Source organism: Gorilla gorilla, chromosome 17 (genome assembly GCF_029281585.2).
Source record: "Gorilla gorilla gorilla isolate KB3781 chromosome 17, NHGRI_mGorGor1-v2.1_pri, whole genome shotgun sequence".
Lineage (NCBI taxonomy): Eukaryota > Metazoa > Chordata > Mammalia > Primates > Hominidae > Gorilla > Gorilla gorilla.
Window position 1 is genome coordinate 91,674,374 of NC_073241.2, and position 22,329 is coordinate 91,696,702.

Genomic DNA, 22,329 nt, shown 5'->3' on the forward strand with positions numbered 1-22,329 from the left:
CAATGCTCATGAATCCTTAGGCTCGGATGAATCCAGCTTTTTGACCCAGTTTGCATGGCCGCATGCAGTTTTACCACTTTGCCTCTTTCTTCTGTGCATGTACATTACACACAGAGGGAGACAGAGAAGGGTGGCATCTAAAACAGACAAAAACATCTCAGAAGGGAGAGATGTGGTGGTTTCTTTTAAGCAATTCTTCCTCAGTCCGCTGGGCTCAATGCAGCTTCCCTAAGACTCTGTCACCCAGTGAATACATAGGGAGCATCTGATGTGTGTTATCCGGTGTCCACGGGGAGTGTTAACAGGGCCCAGGAAGCAAGTCGAAGTACAACCTTCCTGTCATACATCACCTCAATAACACACTGGGACCTTCTCATCGACCTCAGCCTCCTCATAACCCCTTTGCTGGCCAGGGCGAGGTCAGAAAGGTCCGTGATGGCTGTGTGCCCCACACCCACTCAGCTAGCCTGGGCTTTCCTGGGTTTGGTGCTTTCTTTATAAAGCTGCCTTCTATAATGGAGCTATTTTGAGGATGCATGGCTTCTTCCAAGCCATATTATCCCTGCGCTCTCCATCCGAGCACTTTCATATGCAGATGAAGCCCTCCCGTGACTGCCTTTGTGACACTGGGCTCCAGCTGTACTGAAGGTCTCTTATTGCCTCCCAAGAGCTGTTTCAGGCCTCATTGCCCCGTTTGAACTGTTCATATTGTCCAAAGTCTTCCTACTTCCTCCCGCTACCTCCACCTGCCAGTTTCTGTTTCCTGGTCTGGCTGATTTCTATTTATCCTGGAAGGCTGATTACTTACCACCTCCCTCAGGAAGCCATCCTGGCTGCTTTGGCTTCCTTCCTACTACTGCTGAGGTAGGGCCCATCTGGTATGTGTTTCATTCCACTCTAAGACCCTTGAGGGGAAGGTTTGTGACTCTGTATTCGAGGACACAGCGGGGAACTTGCATGAATCGCAAGTGTGGCGTGCATACGTGGATGTCTGTTCGGCTAAGCCCAGTTCTTCAGTTTCTGACATGACTGCTTGTCAACAGGAGTGTTTGTTGTTTTTTGCTCACACCAAGAATGCTGATCAGGAAAAGAACTTTTCTGTGGCAAACTGATAAGAATCTCTGGGTGATTATAGATGCCTGGGCTGCTCTGTTTTCTTTTGTTTTACTCAGATGGGCAGATTCAGAAATTGGTATTTGTCTTAGAATCATACCCTTTTGAACCAGAAGGGAACCAGAGGCTGAGGAAGCTTAAACAGCTCCTGCAGTCCTTCAGGCAACAGGTAGTGAGGGCAGAGCCCAGGAAGCCCCTACAACACCTTGCTTTCCCCGCTTTTTAAAATTCTCTGTGTGTTTAACAAGTTAAAAGGTAAGCAGGCCAGGCGTGGTGGCTCAGGCTTGTAATCCCAGCACTTTGGGAGGCTGAGGCGGGTGGATCACCTGAGGTCAGGAGTTCAAGGCCAGCCTGGCCAACATGGTGAAACCCCATCTCTACTAAAAATACAAAAATTAGGTGGTGCGTGGCTATAGTCCCAGCTACTTGGGAGGCTGAGGCAAGAGAATCACCTGAAACCAGAAAGCAGAGGTTGCAGTGAGGTGAGGTTGCGCCATTGCACTCCAGCCTGGGCAATAGAGCAAGACTCTGTCTAAAAAAAACAAAAAAAAAACAAAAAAAAAAAACCTGTAATCCCAGCTACTCAGGAGGCTAAAGTAGGAGAATCGCTTGAGCCTGGGAGGTAGAGATTGCGGTGAACCAAGATCACGCCATTGCACTCTAGCCTGGTCAACAAGAGCAAAACTCCATCTCAAAAAAAAAAAAAAAAAAAGTAATTTGGTGATTCCCTTTTTGTTTTATCTAGTTTTATCCAGAAAGAGCTGTGTGGACTCTCTGCCTGACCTCAGTGTTCTTTTCAGGTGGCTTTGCAGATCGCTCCTCCGTGTACCAGTGAGAAGCATTATGAGCATCTGGGACGGTGCTGTAACAAATGTGAACCAGGTACACCTGCTTCTGAGCCACCTTGCATTGCCCCTCAAAAGTGGGTGAGGCTTTCATTATTTTTTCTGTCTGCCAGATGAAAAAAAGAAATTGGATAGACGCATTATGGTAGTGGCAGGTGGTAATGTCTGTCACTCTGAAGACAAAAATCTTTCTCTCAATAGAGATTTGAAGGGATTTTAAAATCCCTTAGAAAAAAACAAAAACAACTTTAAAAACTGTTGCTTAATTTGGGCTGAAACACAATTTTCCAAAACACTATTTCTCGAGATGGCAAGAAGTTTTTAAAAACTAATATTTTAGCACTTTATGACTCAAACTCTCAAAATGTGAAATGCAGCTCTTATTTAAAATTGTTTTCACAGAAATTTTATTTTGGAATAACCATACTGGAATTGTTGCTGCTAAAAATTGCCTAAACCCTTGTCGTACCTTTTTCCATATACCTGTTGAGGAGCAGAAGGTGGACTGGCTACCACCTACCCCAAGTTGTTCTGCCAGAAGTGTGGCTGAGTATTTCTGCAGCCCCAGTGAAAGCCACAGTCCACGGGGCCCGCACTCTCTCATCATTCTGGGGAGGGGAAGGTGGGTTACCTTATAACAAGATATTTTGGATATTTCAGCTACAATTATTTATTGGATGTGCAGAACCAAGATCCAGTGATGGTCAAGTGTGTGTTGGATAGGCGGGTGGGGCGCAGCATGACACTTGGTCAAACGAAGCTAACCATGAGCCGGTAGTAAGTGTAGAAGAAGTTAACAAAAAGAAGTTAACAAGAAGTTGCCTATCCAGATGGAAGGCAGAGGGGAGAGGGGATGGGTGATGAAGTTCCTCTTGCCTACCCCCCTTATTCCCTGAGTGGTTTCCAGGGAATCTTTCAAGTTCTGCGGCCCAGTTTAAAATCATCATTCTATTCCTGTTTTTTTTTTTCTTTTTTTCTTTTTGAGATGGGGTCTTGCTCTGTTGCCCAGGCTGGAGTGCAGTGGCATGATTTCAGGTCACTGCAACCTCTGTCTCCCAGAGGTTGAGGCAGCGATTCTCCTGCCTCAGCCTCCCAAGTAGCTGGGACTACAGTCACCTGCCACCACGCCTGGCTGATTTTTGTATTTTTAGTAGAGATGAGATTTCACCATTTCACCATTTCTGGCCTCAGGTGATCCGCCCATCTCGGCCTCCCAAACTGCTGGGATTACAGGTGTGAGCCACCGTGCCTGGCCCATCATTCTATTCCTTAGCAGACTTTTTGGGTGCAGAGGGTGGTTGGCTTTTTACTTAGAAGAATTAAGAGACTGCTGTGACCACAGGCTCAGCGGACCCAGGTGGGGTTATTTCAGCCAGCTGCGTGGCCTGAGGAGCCCAGGGTGCTGCAGTCACTGCATTGTGGCCTCTTCTCCTGTGTCATGTCGTCTTTGGGGGGTGTCCTGGGATCATGGGCACCAGTGATTATTGGTCCCATAGATGGGTGCAATTTTTGTTGCTGTTTTGCTTTGTGTTGCTGTTTTTGTTTGGTTTTTTGATGGTTGCATTTTTCTCCCTCATTTTTTTAAGGAAAGTACATGTCTTCTAAATGCACTACTACCTCTGACAGCGTATGTCTGCCCTGTGGCCCGGATGAATACTTGGATAGCTGGAATGAAGAAGATAAATGCTTGCTGCATAAAGTTTGTGATACAGGTGAGCCCGTCCTGTCAGTGTGTCAGTGGGAAGTGTAGAAACCTCAGACCTCTTTCTCTATAGAAACATTTTTAGAGGCAGCCAATGATGTTTCGTTTCAGGAACATGGAAGGAAGTTGTGACTACACATCCCAAGAAAGATGCGTTTTAGATCCCCAAGGCCTCTGTTAAAATTCTTCATTTAGAACATTTGTTCTGGAATATATTTATGTTGCCATTTAATCATGGGACACATCATAGACTTGACATAATGTTTCCATAATGTTCCCACCTATTTTTGTGTGGTTTAATCCTCCCTGAAGCCCTGTAGGTAGCCATATTTATCCCTTTTATTTTATTTATTTATTTATTTATTTATTTATTTATTTATTTATTTTTTTGAGACGGAGTCTCGCTCTGTCGCCCAGGCTGGAGTGCAGTGGCGCGATCTCAGCTCACTGCAAGCTCTGCCTCCCAGGTTCACACCATTCTCCTGCCTCAGCCTCCTGAGTAGCTGGGACTACAGGCACCCCCCACCACGCCCGGCTAATTTTTTGTACTTTTAGTGGAGACGGGGTTTCACCATGTTAGCCAGAATGGTCTCGATCTCCTGATCTTGTGATCTGCCCACCTCGGCCTCCCAAAGCGCTGGGATTACAGGTGTGAGCCACCGTGCCCGGCCTATCCCCTTTAAAGATTGAGAAACGGAGATTCAGAGAGGCTGAATAACTTCTCCAAGGTTAACACGTGTGAAGCAGGACTCAAAACCAGCTCTACTCTTCACCTTTTTCCTAAACTATAAATATTTTATTAACACAGTCTGATCTCCTTACCAGACTGCCTTAAGTTTCTTGCCTGGAATGTTTTTTAAAGTATAGTTTATTTGAAGGAATCAGGAGCAAAATATGTCTCTTAATTCTCTTAAGAAATAGAGGTTCCTTTCTCTCCCTTCTTTCCTTTTTCCATTGAGCTCATTTGTTGAAGAAACCATGATGTTAGTCCTGTGGAGACTGCACAGGCCACATTTTGTTGGTTGCATTCCCTTGGTATCATTTAATGTATTTTTCTGTCCCTTATATTTCTTTTTTTTTTTTTTTTTTTGAGATGGAGTCTTGCTCTGTCACCCAGGCTGGAGTGCAGTGGCATAATCTCAGCTCACTGCAACCACTCCCTCCCGGGTTTAAGCTATTCTGCTGCCTCAGCCTCCCCAGTAGCTGGGATTACAGACACGTGCCACCATGCCTGGCTAATTTTTGCATTTTTAGTAGGGATGAGGTTTCACCGTGTTGGCCAGGCTGGTCTCAAACTCCTGACCTCAAGTGATGCACCCGCCTCAGCCTCCCAAAGTGCTGGGATTACAGGCGTGAGCCACAATGCCCGGCCTGACCCCTTCTTATAAATTGGTTGTTAGATCAATTTCTTATAAATTGGTTGTTAGCTCTAGAAGGCCAATCAGATTCTGCTTTGTTTTTTGTTTTGTTTGTGGCAAACTTCATATATAGTATAGTTCATACATAGAATATTAGAACCATGTAATAGCTGAGCATTCCTCTTTCTAACATTAGCAGCTGCTGATGGTCATAGTTTAGATGTGTTTCCATTAAGGGCTGCAGAAAGGTGATGTTCTGATTCTCTCATTTCTTTTTCATTTATTAGCTGGCATGCTTTATGAAGATAAACTTCCCTCATCAACTATTTATTGATAAAGTTACTGCATTTATCCTGTAGTGCAGTACATATAGAAAAGATAGAATAAATGCTTTTAACCTTATTTGTCACTTTGCAAAACAATATCTTAATCATCCAGCATTCTCCCAAGGACTTATATTATGGAGCTATTTGAGGTGTTTTAGTTTCAGTCTATTGCAGTTATTGTTGCTGTTGTTTGTTTGTTTGTTTTTGAGTCTTGCTCTGTCACCCAGGCTGGAGTGCAGTGGCACAATTTTGGCTCACTGCAACCTTGGCCTCCCGGGTTCAAACGATTCTCCTGCCTTGGCCTCCCAAGTAGCTGGGATTACAGGCATGTGCCACCATGCCCTGCTAACTTTTATATTTTTAGTAGAGAGGGCGTTTCACCGTGTGTCCAGGCTGGTCCTGAACTCCTGACCTCAAGGGATCCCCCCGCCTCGGCCTCCCAAAGTGCTGGGATTACAGCATGAGCCATGGTCCCTTGCCTGCAATAACTGGTTGTAATGGTGCTCAGATTGTCACATTTCTATGAAGTGGCCCAAGGTGTTTTGATACAGCCCAGGCATCTATTGCTTCCATGCTTAGCTTGCACAATCCTTGTCTTAAACTACAATCAGACATTTCTCTAAGGTTTCATGATTGTTTTTAGAGGAACATTTTATTTAGTGACCTCAGTCTGGACTCTGGAGAAGACTCACTACTGGATTGATCCTTGTGTATAGAAGTTTTTTCCCCAATGGACAGAATTAGAGAATAAGTGTTTCTTTTAACACCATAATTTTTCTAATGTGCTGGAGACAGCTGGCAGATTTTGGCTGGGGAAGGTAACATGGAAACTCCACTGAGCAGAAGCGTCTGATCAAGCCTTTTTTATTTCCCACTGCTTAGTAATGACCTTGACTCATTGCTGTCTCTTGGAAATAAAGATTCATTCTGTCTACTGCCAAAGTTGATTAAAGCCAAAAATCTGGTACATTACATACAATATTTTAAATTATGTCAAAATTATTCATCACCACCCAGGCTTACATTCGGATGGGATCCTAGGAGTAGTTGGAGTTTTCCAGAGAAGTGGCATGTGTCTGTGGACGTTCCCATGTGTTGTGGACATGTTTCTGCATTTTGGCCTTGATGTTGCAGAGCTGACTGGGGCCTTGGAAGAGTGGGCACTGCAGGAAATGGGGACTTCTCCAGGGTCACCAAGCTTGGGTCTATAAAGATTGGAAATAGGAAATGTCCCCTCCCTACTGGCTGTAACTTGAAACCATAAGAGACAGCGGGTTTCTGGTTTGTTGGCTTGTTTTTCCCTTGGAATTCCTATAAGTATTCAGGAATATAAGGTGCAGGGGCTGTTTGGACAATCCAGGTGAGAAGGAGCCCTAGAAGGGTACAAGGTCTGTTTTAAATAATGTTATTGTTTTGTATCATGTTGGGGGGTATGGGGTCATGCACGTATGTGCAGTTGACTGTGGTTATGCACAGTAGTTATGTTCTATAAAGTCACCATGAACACTGAATTAGCAAATCCTGAGCCATTACTCCTAGTGGATTACAGGGTGAGGTTCCTGCAAGCCTGCAGTCACACTGTCACGGATTGATCGCCACATAAACTTGTTTCATGTATGTTTCTGTTAAAGACACTTTATTTGATACATGTTGTTGATTCATTAACATTGCACTCATGGCCAACAGCACTGTAATTCATGCCTGCATGAAGCTTCTCTAACACACGTATTTTCTCTGTAAGGCACACCACAGCTTTCTTGCACTTAGAACACTAGACAGCTCTTCAGCACAACAGTTGGGGGCTGTTGTAAGCAGGGAAATCACCAACAAAAAGCTTGTTTACCTTCTGTGAGCTGAAACAAGAAGGCAGAGCATCGATTACCCAACCTCAGCCAGAAACCTGAGTGTGGAGCAACTCAAAATGTACACGGTTGTGTCCCTGAAGGACTGCAGAAGTACCAAGAGGATTGATTTTGGGGTGCAAATAAATTTTATTGAGTAGGTGAATTCACAAATATGAATCTGCAAATAATGAGGACTATTGATTGATCAATAATTTGATTCATATTTGTGTGTGTATGTAGTTTATAACAGATACGTGTGTGTGTGTGTGTAGTTTACAACAGATCAATTCCCACGTACCTGCATTCCAGAAAAACTGGAAGGGGCCAGGAGATTTGGAACGAGAAGGCCATGTGTTGTGAAAACAGAAACAAGCATGTTACCCTGAGTGCTTGAGGAGAGATTGACTCCAAGCATGTCACTGGGCCTGCCTCTGTACCCTCTCCATGCATGTAACTCCACAACAACCCGTTTTCACCCTGGGATGCCTCAGGGTCCTACGATGAATCCTAAACCTCCAGAAACCCTGTTCTCTAAGGTCCAGCCTTGCGTTAGTCTTATACATATGGCATTTGAATTTACAAAAAACGAGGAAGCTCAACTCTGTGACCCTTCTGCATTCGCCAAAACATTCAATGATCATCAATTCCCAAGTCCTTATCTTTCTACTAACATGAAAATTGACTTTTAAAAAAAGCCCACAAAACTCTTAATTATGAGAGAGAGAAGAACCCCCCCGTGACGTTTTCGTGCCAGTGCAGGAAGTGCGAGGAGGAACTTGGGACTTCTCGAGCAGTGTCCTGGTGATTCACTCTGCAGGCCTGCCAGGCGGGCTGCTGCTCTGGGCTGGATGTTGGATGGTGCAGTCGTGGGCGGTGTGTCTGGGCTGCCTGCCCCTCCCTGGCCACTGACCTGTCTCTTGTCTCCCGCAGGCAAGGCCCTGGTGGCCGTGGACGCCGGCAACAGCACGACCCCCCGGCGCTGCGCGTGCACGGCTGGGTACCACTGGAGCCAGGACTGCGAGTGCTGCCGCCGTAACACCGAGTGCGCGCCGGGCCTGGGCGCCCAGCACCCGTGTACGGGTTGGATGTGTGCGTCTGTCGGCTCTTGCTGAGCCATGCAAAGCCAGCTTTGAGACAGTCTTGATAATAGCAGCAAGAAAGCTCCAGGGTGCTAGGCAGCATTGGAGGAACCTGAGGGATGGGGAAAGGTGGGGGCTGATTTTCCACGAGATACAGGCCCAGGCAAGACCTGAGAATGAATCCTCGGCTTAGGTTCTTCAAAGAGACTGCGGGCAATTTGCCTACATGCTCTGGCCATGGCCAGGGGTTGCTGGGGCTCCTCCATCCGTGGAAACCTGGGATCCCCACTTAGGAGCCAGCAGGATAGTGCAGGGGTGATTGGACGTTTTTGAAAAGTGTGCACCCATTAGAATTGTGGAAAAACCATGCATCCCCCACCCCAGCACGTTTTTAAGTTGACATCTAAAAAGTTTTGTTACAAGTTTGAAGAACTGATAAGGACTTAGTTACCAGGGAATTATAACTGCGATAACACTGAAGAAACGAATCCAGGGGAATGTAAACACCGTGGCCATTTGTGCCCACTATGATTCATTTTTAAATGCGCTAATTGTATTTAACTATTGGACAGTTTACATAGTTACTTTCTCTCCTTTTGTTTCCTATCCATTCCACCTTCCCCATAGAATTTTATCCTGATATATTTTTTATGCTTGGAGGGTTTTTACTAATCACCTTTTCATATTCGAATATGCACATATTGAAAAATATGCACCTATTTGAAATCTTTATTTATTTTATTTATTTTTTTTTTTTGAGATGGAGTTTTGCTCTTGTTGCCCAGGCTGGAGTGCAATGGCACGATCTTGGCTCACCGCACCCTCTGCCTCCCAGGTTCAAGTGATTCTCCTGCCTCAGCTTCTTGAATAACTGGGATTACAGGGATGCACCACCACGCCTGGCTAATTTTGTATTTTTAGTAGAGACGGGGTTTCTCTATGTTGGTCAGGCTGGTCTCGAACTCCCGACTTCAGGTAATCTGCCCACCTCGGCCTCCCAAAGTGCTGGGCTGGGATTATAGGCATGAGCCACCACACCTGGTCAAAATCTTAATTTTTAAATATTTACTTTGACTGAGGGTTAAAAACATTTCTTCTGGACCAGGTTGTCACTGCATTTATTATTACACAATTGGTCACAAATGAATATATCCTATTTTGCTATATTATAATCATAAAAGTAAAAACTTCTGACCTCCATAATGAGTGGGATTGTTTTTCCAATTCATATATTTGTGGCTAAATATTACTTCTTGCTAAAATGCAACAGCATTCAACATCAATTCTGTTTCTACTTTTTGTTTTTATGTATGTAAGTGCTGAGAAATTTGTTCACATAAATAACTGAATGGCAAAGGAAACACTTTGGTTATAGGTGTGTCCCTCAATTTTTTTCAGTACCTTCTGATTTATGTGGCCAAGCTCACCTACTGATGTGATATCAGAAGTTATTTTTAACGCTCTATCAGTTGAGAATTCAATTGTGTCCTTCAATTTTGTTGAAAGTAAAGAAATAGAAATCCTTTTGAGTTGAAAAAAGTATTTCTTAGAGTAATTTGCTTTCCTGACTTCTAGGAAGTATAACAAAAGCGGTTTTTTCCACGACTTAACAAATGATTATTTATGGATATTAATCATTCCCTTAGAGGCACCTGGTTTTAACCCAAAATACTTGGACAGGGTTGGGAGAATTAAAATATTATCCATTTCAATTCATATCAAGGAAAATGTCCATCACAGAGTCTAACTGACACATTCGGTCTTTATTATCAAATGCATTGACTAAACCAGATGTGCTTTCTCTTGCAAAAAGTCTGACTTGATTTTTTAATTGTTAAAATGGATCTCCCTATCATAGCCAACTCCCTCTGAATTCTGATTCTAAAATAGAAGAGGCCCAGAGCCTTTCCTTTAGGTTTTCACCAGCATGTCACATCAGGGATTCTATTAGACTTTCTCTCTGCCTTGTACCTTTGGAAATGGGTTCATTTTTGGACAAAATAGGTTGAGGGTAGAGGGGAAACGGTAGATGAATGGAAATTTCACTCCTGCCCCACCCTGCATAATTTCAATTCAGAACAACTCAGCCTGATCGCAGCTGCCCCATTTCTATCATCCTGCTTTTGCCCTTAATAGAGCGGTAAAGGTGGGAGCTGTGCTGGGAGGCGCAGGAACTCTGCCATCCCCAGTGTTTCCACTTGTCACCTCGTTCAGCATCTCAGAGGTTTGGCAGCATAGCAGCAAACTATGGGGTGGGTAAAAAGTATATCTTTTGTGAAATGGGAAAAGTGTGATTATGAAAGGGAGCAAGGAAAGGAGCCTGCAGGATGCTTCTGGCAGGTCAGTGTTACTAAGAGTCATATGGAAGTCAAGCTATGGAAATTAACACCCTTAACCCTTTGTATGCCTGTTAGCCCCCGTCTCTTCGATTTTGAGGGCTTCTCACAACTCTAGATCGTGCTTCTCTTTTAAAAAGCTGTTCAAATTAATGTGAGTTATTAGATGTCAACTGGGCTCTTCTTAATAAAGATTCAAGGCAAATCAAATTGCTAGGTAAAGGAGCGGGTACCCTACCTAGCCAGCCAAATTGCAGAAATCAACAGTATACTTCATACTTGACTTTGGACAAAGAAAATTTATTTCCTTTTTTTAGTGTTTTATTCATGAAAGTAAATCACAGAAGTGCTACTAATTTCAGAAGTAATTTGTGGTTTGGGCACCAGCCAGTTGCCTGATTATGATATCACATAGTAGCCAATGTTCTTCTTGGGACTTACCAAAGAATCATCATGTGTGGATTGCAGTAGAGGGAATAGGCATAGGAAACCTGAGACATTTATTTTGACAGTGTAGTTTTTGAAGAATATGAGAGTCAAGTCAGTTCACTAACCAGGATCAGCTCCTGCTTTCAACACTGTCCATTAAGGAAGGGGTCTAAGATCCCTTGTGCCACTGTGTTTATCAGTAAAGTTTTATTGGAACACACCCTCGTGCATTGTTTTTAATGTATTGTTGGACTGCTTTCATGCTATGAATAGTTGCAGCAGAGACCATAGGCCTGCAAAGCCTAAGATATTTACTCTATGACCCTTTATAGAAAATGTTTGATACCAACCCTTGGTTGCAGGGAAAGAGACCTGTAGGGTTCTTCCTCGTCTTCTTTTTTTAACTGAGAAAACTTTGTTGACACTCTGATATTTGGACTGAGGAGATTAAGCTCATCAGAAGAGGTCAGGACAGTGACCTTCAAAGCAGTAATGTGTCTGCCATTCCCTGCAGACAGAGGCTGGGCTAGCTGGCAGGTGCATGGGGGAAAACAAGAGACAGATAGCAGGAGCAGTCAACATCGGTTCCCAGACTAGGAAACAAAGTGTTGGTGACCAGGGGAGTGGCTCAGAACAACAAAGGGTCACGACCAGAGCTAGCCTGACCTGGACATCACATACCAGTGTTAGTGGCCCGACATCAAGTCAGTTACCTTTCTGAGCGTGGTTCCATAACTCACTGCTGGGGTCAGAACTGCTTTGTGGGCCCAAGCCTGTGGGAGCTGAAGAAGTTAGACACAGGGGTGGGCACAGGGGTGGGAGGTGAGGGCAGAGAGGGGCAGCGCCTCACCTCCAGTCCTCTGGAGTCCCAGCCTGGATGATCTCTAAGTGACCTCGTTTGTTTTTTGTTTGTTCTGTCTGGGTTGGTTTTTTTTTTTTTTTTCTCACAGTGCAGCTCAACAAGGACACGGTGTGCAAACCTTGCCTTGCAGGCTACTTCTCTGATGCCTTTTCCTCCACGGACAAATGCAGACCCTGGACCAAGTAAGTAACAACAAAGGAGTCAGAAGAGATGGTTGGTTTTTAAACAACTCAAGCTCCATTGTCTCGTCTGGGTTGAAAACGGACGGATTCTGTTGGGTTAGGCTTCCTCTTGAAGCCACGTTCAAAATGGAAAAAGTCTGTCAATTCAGCCTGGGGAAAATAAACCAGTCAAACTAATTCTTCAGCCCTATGTGTGACAGGAACTTCGTGTGACTTTTTAGATTTCATAATCTGTGACTTACGGTTGCAGCTTTTTCTAACCTTGTTTGGTTGAAAATGATTTATAACATTTATTCAGTGGTCACGCCTACTTCTCCCGATTTCCCAACATCACTGATTTATTCATCCAGTTATTTGTGTGTGTGTGTACATATAGAAGCCTCCTGTTTATGTAAATGTTTGCATGCTGTCAACATCGTGGGTTTTTTTTTCACATATTATATCCTGAAGCTTTTTCTATATTAGTTCACCAGTTCATGATTTTCTTGGCTTTTCACAGCTGCATAGTATTTCATTGTAGAGATGTACTGTAAGTTATGTAATAAGTTCTTTATTGATAGTCATTTAGGTTGTTCCCAATCTTTTACAGTAATACATAATTTTTTAATGAAGAATCTCATATATATATATGATTTCTCACGTATGTGAGTAAATCTGTAGTGGAATTCATGGGTCCTTTCATTGCATGTTTGTTGTTGCATACCAATAATCAACATAATGACTCTTTCAGTTCCCTGTATATTTCTTATTAAATGTTTATTTTCTGCTGGACATGGTGGCACGTGCCTGTAATCCCAGCTACTCAGGAGTCAGAGGCAGGAGGTTTGCTTGAGCCCAGGAGTTTGAGAACAGCCTGGGCAACATAGCAAGACCCCATCTCACATTTTTAAACAATGAAAATTAAATTAAAATACATAAATAAATGTTTATTTTCTGATTCACTTATCCAAATTTTATGTTCAAGAGGATTTTCTGTGTTTTTTCAAAAAGAGCAATCAGCAAAAGTATGTCACTTAACCATGTAATTGAAGCTATTGGAATTTGCATTTTTTTTTTCTTGAGACATGATCTCGCTCTGTTGCCCAGGCCAAAGTGCAGTGGTACAAACACGGCTCACTGCAGCTTCAACCTCCTGGGCTCAAGCAATCCTCCTGCCTTTGCCTCCGCAGTAGCTGAGATCACAGGCACGTACACCACACCCAGCTGATTTTTAAATTTTTTGTAGAGACAGGGTTTCACCATGTTGCCCAGGCTAGTCTCTAATTCCTGGGCTCAAGCAATCTTCTTGCCTCAGCCTCCCAAAGTGCTAGGATGACAGGCCTGAGCCACCCAGGCACGGCCAGAATATTCTTTCCTGAAGACTCTGCTCTGCTCCTTTGCTGACCGCAATCTCAGAGTACCTGTCAGAGAACACAGGCAGCGTTTGCTTTTGTTTATTTGTTTGTCCCACCTTGTGCTGTTCTCCTCCCTGTGGAAGGCACAGGGGATTCAAATGTCCAAGAAGGCGTGGGTTCCTCTCCTGAAGGAGCTGGCAATCTGGGAGAGTTTTGCATTTGTTCACTTTTTAAAAAACGAGCATATAAAACCGAAGCACTGAACTACCTTTTCCCCCACAGCTGTACCTTCCTTGGAAAGAGAGTAGAACATCATGGGACAGAGAAATCTGATGTGGTTTGCAGTTCTTCTCTGCCAGCTAGAAAACCACCAAATGGTATGTTTAAAAAGAGCCTGTTGGTTGATAGATGTGCCCCAGGGTAGTCAGCTGGTTTAGATCCCTCCCAGATGGCACATGGAATTGCTGGCGTCCTCTCCCCGTTTATTTCATCCCGTGCGTGGTCAGCTAAATATTTCATTCTCATCAGTATTTTAATTCCAGGTATGTTGTTTCCTTGATAATTTTCTACACTGGATTGGGGGTTACTAATAATGTTTTGATATATATGAAAAGAAAATAGAGCTGCAAACATAAATTAAAATGCTCAGACATGGTGGGATGATGGTGGTCACAAGTGAGGGTGTCTATGAGGAGATTTTAATCATCTTCCCAAACTGTTAGGATCTAGCTATCATTATCTATGGAACATGTTGTAGATTAGATTAAATTAATCTTTTTTTTTTCTTTTTGAGACAGAGTGTCACTCTGCCACCCAGGCTGGAGTGCAGTGGCGTGATATCGGCTCACTGCAACCTCCAGCTCCCGGGTTCAAGCGATTCTCCTGCCTCAGCCTCCTGAGTAGCTGGGATTACAGGCGCACACCACCATGCCCAGCTAGTTTTTGTGTTTTTAGTAGAGACAGGGTTTCACCGTGTTGGCCAGACTGGTCTCAAACTCCTGGCCCCAGGTGATCTGCCCGCCTTGGTCTCCCAAAGTGCTAGGATTACAGGAGTGAGCCACTGTGCCCAGCCACATTAAATTAATCTTAAGTAGAGTTTCAGATTGCCAGAAAGTTGATGGTGGAGGCTGGTTACTTGGTGAGCAGGACAGTGTGGAGGTGTGGGTCCAGATATCGGAAGAGATGGCTTAAGTGGCAAGGAGACCTTTCAGATGAGGAAAGAGAACAACAGGCCACAGAATAACCGGGTTAACAGGCTTTGACCAAGAAATCAGGGGTTTGGCCTTGATGTTTTGGGAAACAGGAAGACATTAAAGCATTCTGGATGTGGAGTTACGCAATCAGAGCAAACTTTTTTAAAGACCATTTGGCAGATAACGTTAAATATAACTGAAGGAATAAAAAGTTATTTTAAAAAAGAGGAGAGGAAAAGTAGGAGTCCAGGAAACCAGGTCACATAAATCAAGAGTTTTGAACAAGGATTCTAGCAATGAAGTGATCGGGGAGGGATGAAGAGAACAGTTGGGTCCACGTGGTGTCGGGGATGAAAACTACAGAAATATTTCACAGGATGGCTGTGGTTCTGTTCTCATGACCAGCAAACCCCTGGTGTCCTGTTGCTATTAGGAAAGAGATAGAAGAAGCTCCTTTTGTCTGCAGAGGTCATTCATCTGGGGATACTGAAGGGTTCTGGAGGTTAGCCAAAATGAGACTGGGTGATGTGGTGAGCATGATGAGAGCTGTTCTAAGGTAGAAACACCGTAATGGCCCTCACTGCTCTCCCGTAGAGTGAAACCGGACTGAGCAGGGCTGGATGAGATTGTGGCTCTCACCCTTTGGAATGTGAGTGCTCACGGACAAAGGGCAGCCAAGGGTGGGGACTGTCACTTCCGCTATCCCAGACCAACATTTTTGATTCTGAGGTTTGATTTACCGGGATTTGTTTTTCAACTGCGTAAAATGAAAGAATCTTTACTACCATATTTCTCATTTTCTTCCAATACAGAACCCCATGTTTACTTGCCCGGTTTAATAATTCTGCTTCTCTTCGCGTCTGTGGCCCTAGTGGCTGCCATCCTCTTTGGCGTTTGCTATAGGAAAAAAGGGAAAGCACTCACAGGTATTGTGTCTATGGTGGTTTTTGCAAACCAATCTTAAAAGATAGATTTCTAGGTAAATGCTTTGGAAGTTGAGTAGATTGTCTACTTGCTGCCTGTGGTGATCTGCTTAAACTAAAGCAAAACACGTTTCATCATTCTCTGGCAAAAAGAAACAAAACTCCAAAAACTTGAAAAAGCCAATATCCTGCCTAGTTGTATATAAGGGAACAAGAATACGCTGGCGTTCAGGAAACGGATGACTTGTAAGCTCTGTGTTTGAGTTGTATAGACTCTGCAGCATCACATGTACGGGAACTTGCATTTATCCTAGAATACATCAATTTTTAATGCATGCTTTTAAAATATACATAAAATATTTAGATGATTGGTAGGGGGGAATTTCTGACTGGAGTGTTACTTTGAAATAAGAACCTTCGGTGGGTGTGGTGGCTCACACTTGTAATCCTAGCACTTTGAGAGGCCGAGGCAGGTGGATCACCTGAGGTCAGGAGTTTGAGACCAGCCTGGCCAACATGGTGAAACCCCGTCTCTACTAAAAATACAAAATTAGCCAGACATGGTGGCACATGCCTGTAATTCCAGCTACTTGAGAGGCTGAGGTAGGAGGATCACTTGAACCTAGGAGGCAGAGGTTGTAGTGAGCCAAGATCATGCCATTGCACTCCAGCCTGGACAACAAGAGCAAAACTTCATCTCAAAAAAAAAAAAAAAAGAACCTTCGATTATGAAAATAAGTTGTATTGAATAAAATTTAGGTGCTTATTCTTAGAATAGATGGTCAAGTCTTATCCTGTTTCTTGGGAATAATTTTCCCACACAAATTTGTTCGTGTCTTTAAACATCACGTCATGTTTAACTTTTAGACTACAAAGCTAAAAATGTGTAATTTTTACAAAAGGATTCAAGGCATCATTAGATTTCCTAAGAATATCTCTTAATCTTTCCTTTAATATTCAAGTTATTCTCTTTTGACTTGAATATTAAAAACCTGCTGTTTCACCATCCTTTTCCATTTTCAGTTGCTCTCTTATTTATTTATTTATTTACTTATGTATTTTTTAGACAGAGTCTCGCTATGTTGCCTAGGCTGGAGTGTAGTGGCACAATCGACTCACTGCAGCCTCCGCCTCCCAGGTTCAAGTGATTCTCCTGCCTCAGCCTCCCGAGTAGCTGGGATTACAGGCATTTGCCACCACGCCCAGCTAATTTTTGTATTTTTAGTAGAGATGGGGTTTGACCATGTTGGCCAGGCTGGTCTCGATCTCCTGGCCTCAGGTGATCCACTGGCCTCTGCCTTCCAAAGTGCTGGGATTACAGGCATGAGCCACCATGCCCGGCCCAGTTGGTTGCTTATTTATAGGGCCCACCTTTGCCTTGCTGTGATTTGATCAGTTTTCCCATGTCACACCCTTGGACTTCAAGAGACCCTGCATATCTAGCTACTTCTCTAACCATTACATTACCAAATGAAACACTAGACAATCATAAGATTAATTAAAGAGGAAAGATGGGGATTGCAGATGCCAGTGTTAAGCAGTGAGCAATGTTTGAGTGGTGACCTTTTTTTTTTTTTTTTTTTTGAGACAGAGTCTCGCTCTGTCGCCCAAGCTGGAGTGCAGTGGTGTGATCTCGGCTCACTGCAACCTCCGCCTCCTGGGTTGCAGTGATTCTCCTGCCTCAGCCTCCTGAGTACCTGGGATTACAGGCATTTGCCACCATGCCTGGCTAATTTTTGTATTTTTAGTAGAGATGGGGTTTCACCACATTGGTCAGGCTGGTCTCAAACTCCTGACCTCATGATCCACCCACCTTGGCCTCCCAAAGTGCTGGGATTACAGGCATGAGCCACCGCACCCAGCCAAGTGGTGACCGTTTCTTAAAGAGTCTGTTCATTGTTGGATGCTTTTATTTAGTGCAGCTTCACCTCCTTAACAACATCATTACTGGGGATTTGGATAATGCATGTTCAGATGATGAAGGTCACTTGTAGGCACGTTTATGTGAGATAAACAGACTTCCTGATGTTTTGTTCTTTAGGTTTTTCTTTTTGATACTATTTTACTGCCATATGGGCCTACCATTTAGTGAATTGGATGTCATGACTGTTAGCTCTTCATCCTTTCATCCATACGTGTTTATTGATCATCAGAGACTGGATTGGCACTGGGGTCTCAATATCGAGCAACACAGACACAGCCAGTGCCCTCCTGGAGGAAGCATCTTAGTGGGCAGGGTAGGCGTTAAGCCCACGGAGGGAAGCTGAGTATGTAAGGGAAGGTGCTGAGCACCAAGTGGCAGATGACAGAAGGTCAGCCCATCCCTGGGGCCAGCCAGGGTCTCCCAGAGGAGGAAATGGGTGAGTTAAGATCTGAAAGACAAGTCAGAATTCGCTAGACAAGGGGCATCAGGAGAACCACAGGCATTCTATCGTGAGAGAGCTGCATGATGAGGGGAGCACGGTGCATTAGCGGGCTGGAAGGAGCTAATGGCACCATAGCAGAAAGTCAGGGACCAAGTGGAAGATGAGGCTGGAGAGGAGGGCATGGCCAGACCATGTAACGGCTGCTGAAGGAGTTTGTTCCTTGTCCTTAGCAAAGGGGACCAAGGGCGGCCCTCTGGCTTTAGAGTAGCAAACAAATGTGTGGTACAGTGAGAGTAGATGCAGGCACACCAGTTAGGAAGCTGTTTGCAGTTGTCCAGAGGAGAGGTGATCACGGCAGGTCTGCATGTTTATCAGCTCCGTGGACAGGTATTATTTTTTAGTGCCATTTGTGATTGTCTAGACTGATTCCTCCAAGGAAACAGCTGCAACTGTCCTTTTTTCTTTTGGTGGGGGGTAGGGAGGTCGTGGTTTACCTTGGTATATAATTGCAAAATAAGAGAAAAGAAGCAAGAATCATGATGATAATAGCAATAGCTGACACATATTAAATATTTAATATGTGCTGACATGACTATATATATTTTGCGTGTACTACGTACATCTTCACAACAGCACCGTGAGGTGGGCACTATTATTTCCCCTATTTTGTGATGAGACTGCTTAGCACCATCCCTGGCACGCTTAAGTGCTCATTAGCTGTTATACTGAACTGTGATGATCTTCCCATGGAGAACTTGACAACTCCTAACTTTAGTCGGTTTTGTTTTTTATTGTTGTTGCTTTTTGAGACAGGGTCTCACTTTGTCACCCAGGCAGGACTGCAGTGGCACAAGCGTGGCTCACTGCAGCCTCGACCTCCCTCCCGGGCTCAAACAATCCTCCCACCTCAGCCCCCCAAGTAGCTGGGACCACAGGCATGCACCACCATGCCCGGCTAATTTTTGTATTTTTTTATAGAGATGGGGTTTCACCATGTTGCCCAAGCTGGTCTCAAACTCCTGAGCTGAAGCGGTCCGCCCACCTCAGCCTCCCAAAGTGTTGGGATTACAGGTGTGAGCCACCGGGTCCAGCCCTAACTTTAGTCTTTATAGTGAACCCAACATTAAATGTTCATTAGAAGTAGGATAAAATTGTATCTTTGCATAATATAAATTCATAGATTTCTTAAAATTCATAAAATTTAACCTTTTAGGTTTCATCACTTCTGTAAGAGTGGGTGGAGATGTACTTTTTGAACATATTCTTCTTTCTTCTGAGAAGCAGCCAGATATAGTGGAAAAGGTCTTGGGGCCCGCTGGTCTCAGTGGGTCTGACACCTAGCTTGCTGTGTTTGCCTCACTTTTATAGTACATTCAAGCTAGTTCACTGGAAAAACCAGTCTCCTAGACATGTTTTCTTTGTTCTTCTATGATGTCTAACTTAGTCCCTCATAGCCAAAGAAAACTTGTTAAGAGAATGAGAATGTCTATAGTCATAGCAGCACCTCTGACAGCCCCCAAATGTGCCCAGAGGAAGTCACTGAAACGTTAGAGGATTGTGTTTTGCTTTGCATAGAACAGGAAGTTCTGTTTTTGATAGGAGTAAGATGGCTTCATAGCCTTTATTTTTTATTTTTTATTTTTTTATTTTTTATTTTTTGGTTTTTTTGAGACAGAGTTTCGCTCTGTCGCCTAGGTTGGAGTGCAGTGGCACAGTCTCAGCTCACTGCAGCCTCCACCTGCCAGGTTCAAGCAATTCTCCTGCTTCAGCCTCCCAAGTAGCTGGGATTACAGGACATTGCCACCATGCCGGGCTAATTTTTGTATTTTTAGTAGAGATGTGGTTTCACCATGTTGGCCAGGCTAGTCATGAACTCCTGACCTCAAGTGATCCACCTGCCTTGGCCTCCCAAAGTGCTGGCATTACAGGTGTGAGCCACCGCGCCTGGCCCTTCATAGCCTTTAAATCAGTTGATTTACTTTTAAATGCTTTCACTCCCAGGAGTGCTCACTGAAAGACTTGCGGTGGACTCTGTTGAAAGATAATATTGAACTGACCTAGTGGTCATAATACTGAGCCTGATAGAGAAATAAAAATCTAGAATGATTGCACTTACATGTGTAGTGTTCCCCAAAAGTCAAATATACAGAGATATAGAATAAAACAATGGTTAGCAGGGACAGGGGGAAAGAAAATGGGGAGATGTGGGTCAGAGGATACAAAGTAGCAGATGTGCAGGATGAAGAAAGTTGTCCAGGAATCTAATGTACAGATGGGGACTGTAGTTAATCATGTTGTATCATATTCAAGATTTTTGCTAAATTTGTAGATTTTAGCAGATCTTGCCACACACACATAAAAATGGGTAACTAAGTGAGATGATGGGTATGTTAATTTGCTTCACTATAGTAACCATTTTACTATCTATATTTGTCCTATAACATGTTGTATACCTTAAATATACATAATAACCTTTATTTAAAAGAAAAGAAGTGGGAAATAATAACTTGAAGTCCTTATCCTTGCTTTGTGTTTTCTAGCTAATTTGTGGCACTGGATCAATGAGGCTTGTGGCCGCCTAAGTGGAGATAAGGTAGAGTGAACAGTTGTTGGTGCCTCTGTTAAGTACATTCAACAGTTAGGCTGGTAGAGCCATCCTAGTCACATATTGAGCACCCACCCCCCACCCCCACTTTTTTTGAGACAGAGTCTCGCTCTGTGCCTCAGGCTGGAGTGCAGGGGTGCAATCTCGGCTCACTGCAACCTCCACCTCCCAGGGTCAAGTGATTCTCCTGCCTCAGCCTCCTGAGCAGCTGGGATTACAGGCGCCCGCCACCACACCCAACTAATTTTTGTATTTTTAGTAGAGACGGGGTTTCACTGTGTTGCCCAGGCTGGTCTTGAACTCCTGAACTCAGGTGATCCACCCACCTTGGCCTCCCAAAATCCTGGGATTGCAGGCATGAGCCACCATGCCTGGTTAGATCTACTTTCTTTGATATAAAATGTATACATTTGAAAGCATAAGCTCAAACTGATTTCTCTAATTCCAGGCCAACTCAACATGATTCATTCTGGTCTTTCCCTTTCCCATATTTGAATCTTTCTTTCCCCAGCTGTATGAAACCTGGCTCCTATTATTCTCAGTATATTTCCTCATTTGCTCAATTCTAGAATACATAGAATGTAGTTTCAGAATTACTAGAGCATACCACAGTGATACACAGAGCTGCTTACTCGAGTTCAATATTTGTTTACAGTTGTTTTGGGGTTTTGTATTTAGATTGAGAATATGTAGTCAGAATACTGTGTTCAAAAGTCATTTGGGTTAGCTCCTCTCCTTGCTCAGATGTGAACACGCTTTTCATCTGAGATGCAGCTACATTCATTTGTTTCTAGTTGTATTCCATTCTAGAGTTCTCCTGCACTCGGTAATTTGAAATAACACAAAATTCCATAGTCAGTTTTCCATCTGTACTTGTTATGGTGGAAATAATCAGTGTAAATACTGTTTTCAGCAATGTTTAGCTAAACTTATCCTAATAACTCTAGGTATTAATGCCTCTGCCTTCTGAATGTAAATCGGCAGGAGTCCTCAGGTGACAGTTGTGTCAGTACACACACGGCAGACTTTGGTCAGCAGGGAGCATGTGAAGGTGTCTTACTGCTGACTCTGGAGGAGAAGACATTTCCAGAAGATATGTGCTACTCAGATCAAGGTGGTGTCTGTCAGGGCACGTGTGTAGGAAGTGGTCCCTACGCACAAGGCGAAGATGCCAGGATGCTCTCATTGGTCATCGAGACCGAGATAGAGGAAGACAGCTTCAGACAGATGCCCGCGGAAGATGAATACATGGACAGGCCCTCCCAGCCCACAGACCGTTTACTGTTCCTCACTGAGCCTGGAAGCAAATCCACACCTCCTTTCTCTGAACCCCTGGAGGTGGGGGAGAATGACAGTTTAAGCCAGTGCTTCACGGGGACACAGAGCACAGTGGGTTCAGAAAGCTGCAACTGCACTGAGCCCCCGTGCAGGACTGATTGGACTCCCGTGTCCTCTGAAAACTACTTGCAAAAAGAGGTGGACAGTGGCCATTGCCCGCACTGGGCAGCCAGCCCCAGCCCCAACTGGGCAGATGTCTGCACAGGCTGCCGGAACCCTCCTGGGGAGGACTGTGAACCCCTCGTGGGTTCCCCAAAACGTGGACCCTTGCCCCAGTGCGCCTATGGCATGGGCCTTCCCCCTGAAGAAGAAGCCGGCAGGACGGAGGCCAGAGACCAGCCCAAGGATGGGGCTGATGGGAGGCTCCCAAGCTCAGCGAGGGCAGGTGCCGGGTCTGGAAGCTCCCCTGGTGGCCAGTCCCCTGCATCTGGTAAGTGACTTCCCGGTCTCTCACTTCTGAGCAGAAGGGCCAGTTCTTGGTACAGGGTTTGGGG

The 22,329-nt window shown here is 44.2% G+C and overlaps 1 protein-coding gene across 2 annotated transcripts in view; it reads left to right on the forward strand.

The window, feature by feature from the left end:
• Window positions 1-22,329, forward strand: part of TNFRSF11A (TNF receptor superfamily member 11a) — a 61,400-nt gene that overhangs the window by 20,977 nt on the left and 18,094 nt on the right. The window contains exons 2-9 of one of the 2 annotated variants that reach the window (XM_004059497.5): window positions 1,914-1,995; window positions 3,545-3,670; window positions 8,119-8,262; window positions 11,983-12,076; window positions 13,693-13,787; window positions 15,416-15,529; window positions 20,433-20,485; window positions 21,482-22,265. In XM_004059497.5, the coding sequence (XP_004059545.1) occupies window positions 1,914-1,995; window positions 3,545-3,670; window positions 8,119-8,262; window positions 11,983-12,076; window positions 13,693-13,787; window positions 15,416-15,529; window positions 20,433-20,485; window positions 21,482-22,265 (1,492 nt within the window). The remainder of the gene's footprint in view (window positions 1-1,913; window positions 1,996-3,544; window positions 3,671-8,118; window positions 8,263-11,982; window positions 12,077-13,692; window positions 13,788-15,415; window positions 15,530-20,432; window positions 20,486-21,481; window positions 22,266-22,329) is intronic. The other variant, XM_063699284.1, reaches the window with a different exon arrangement.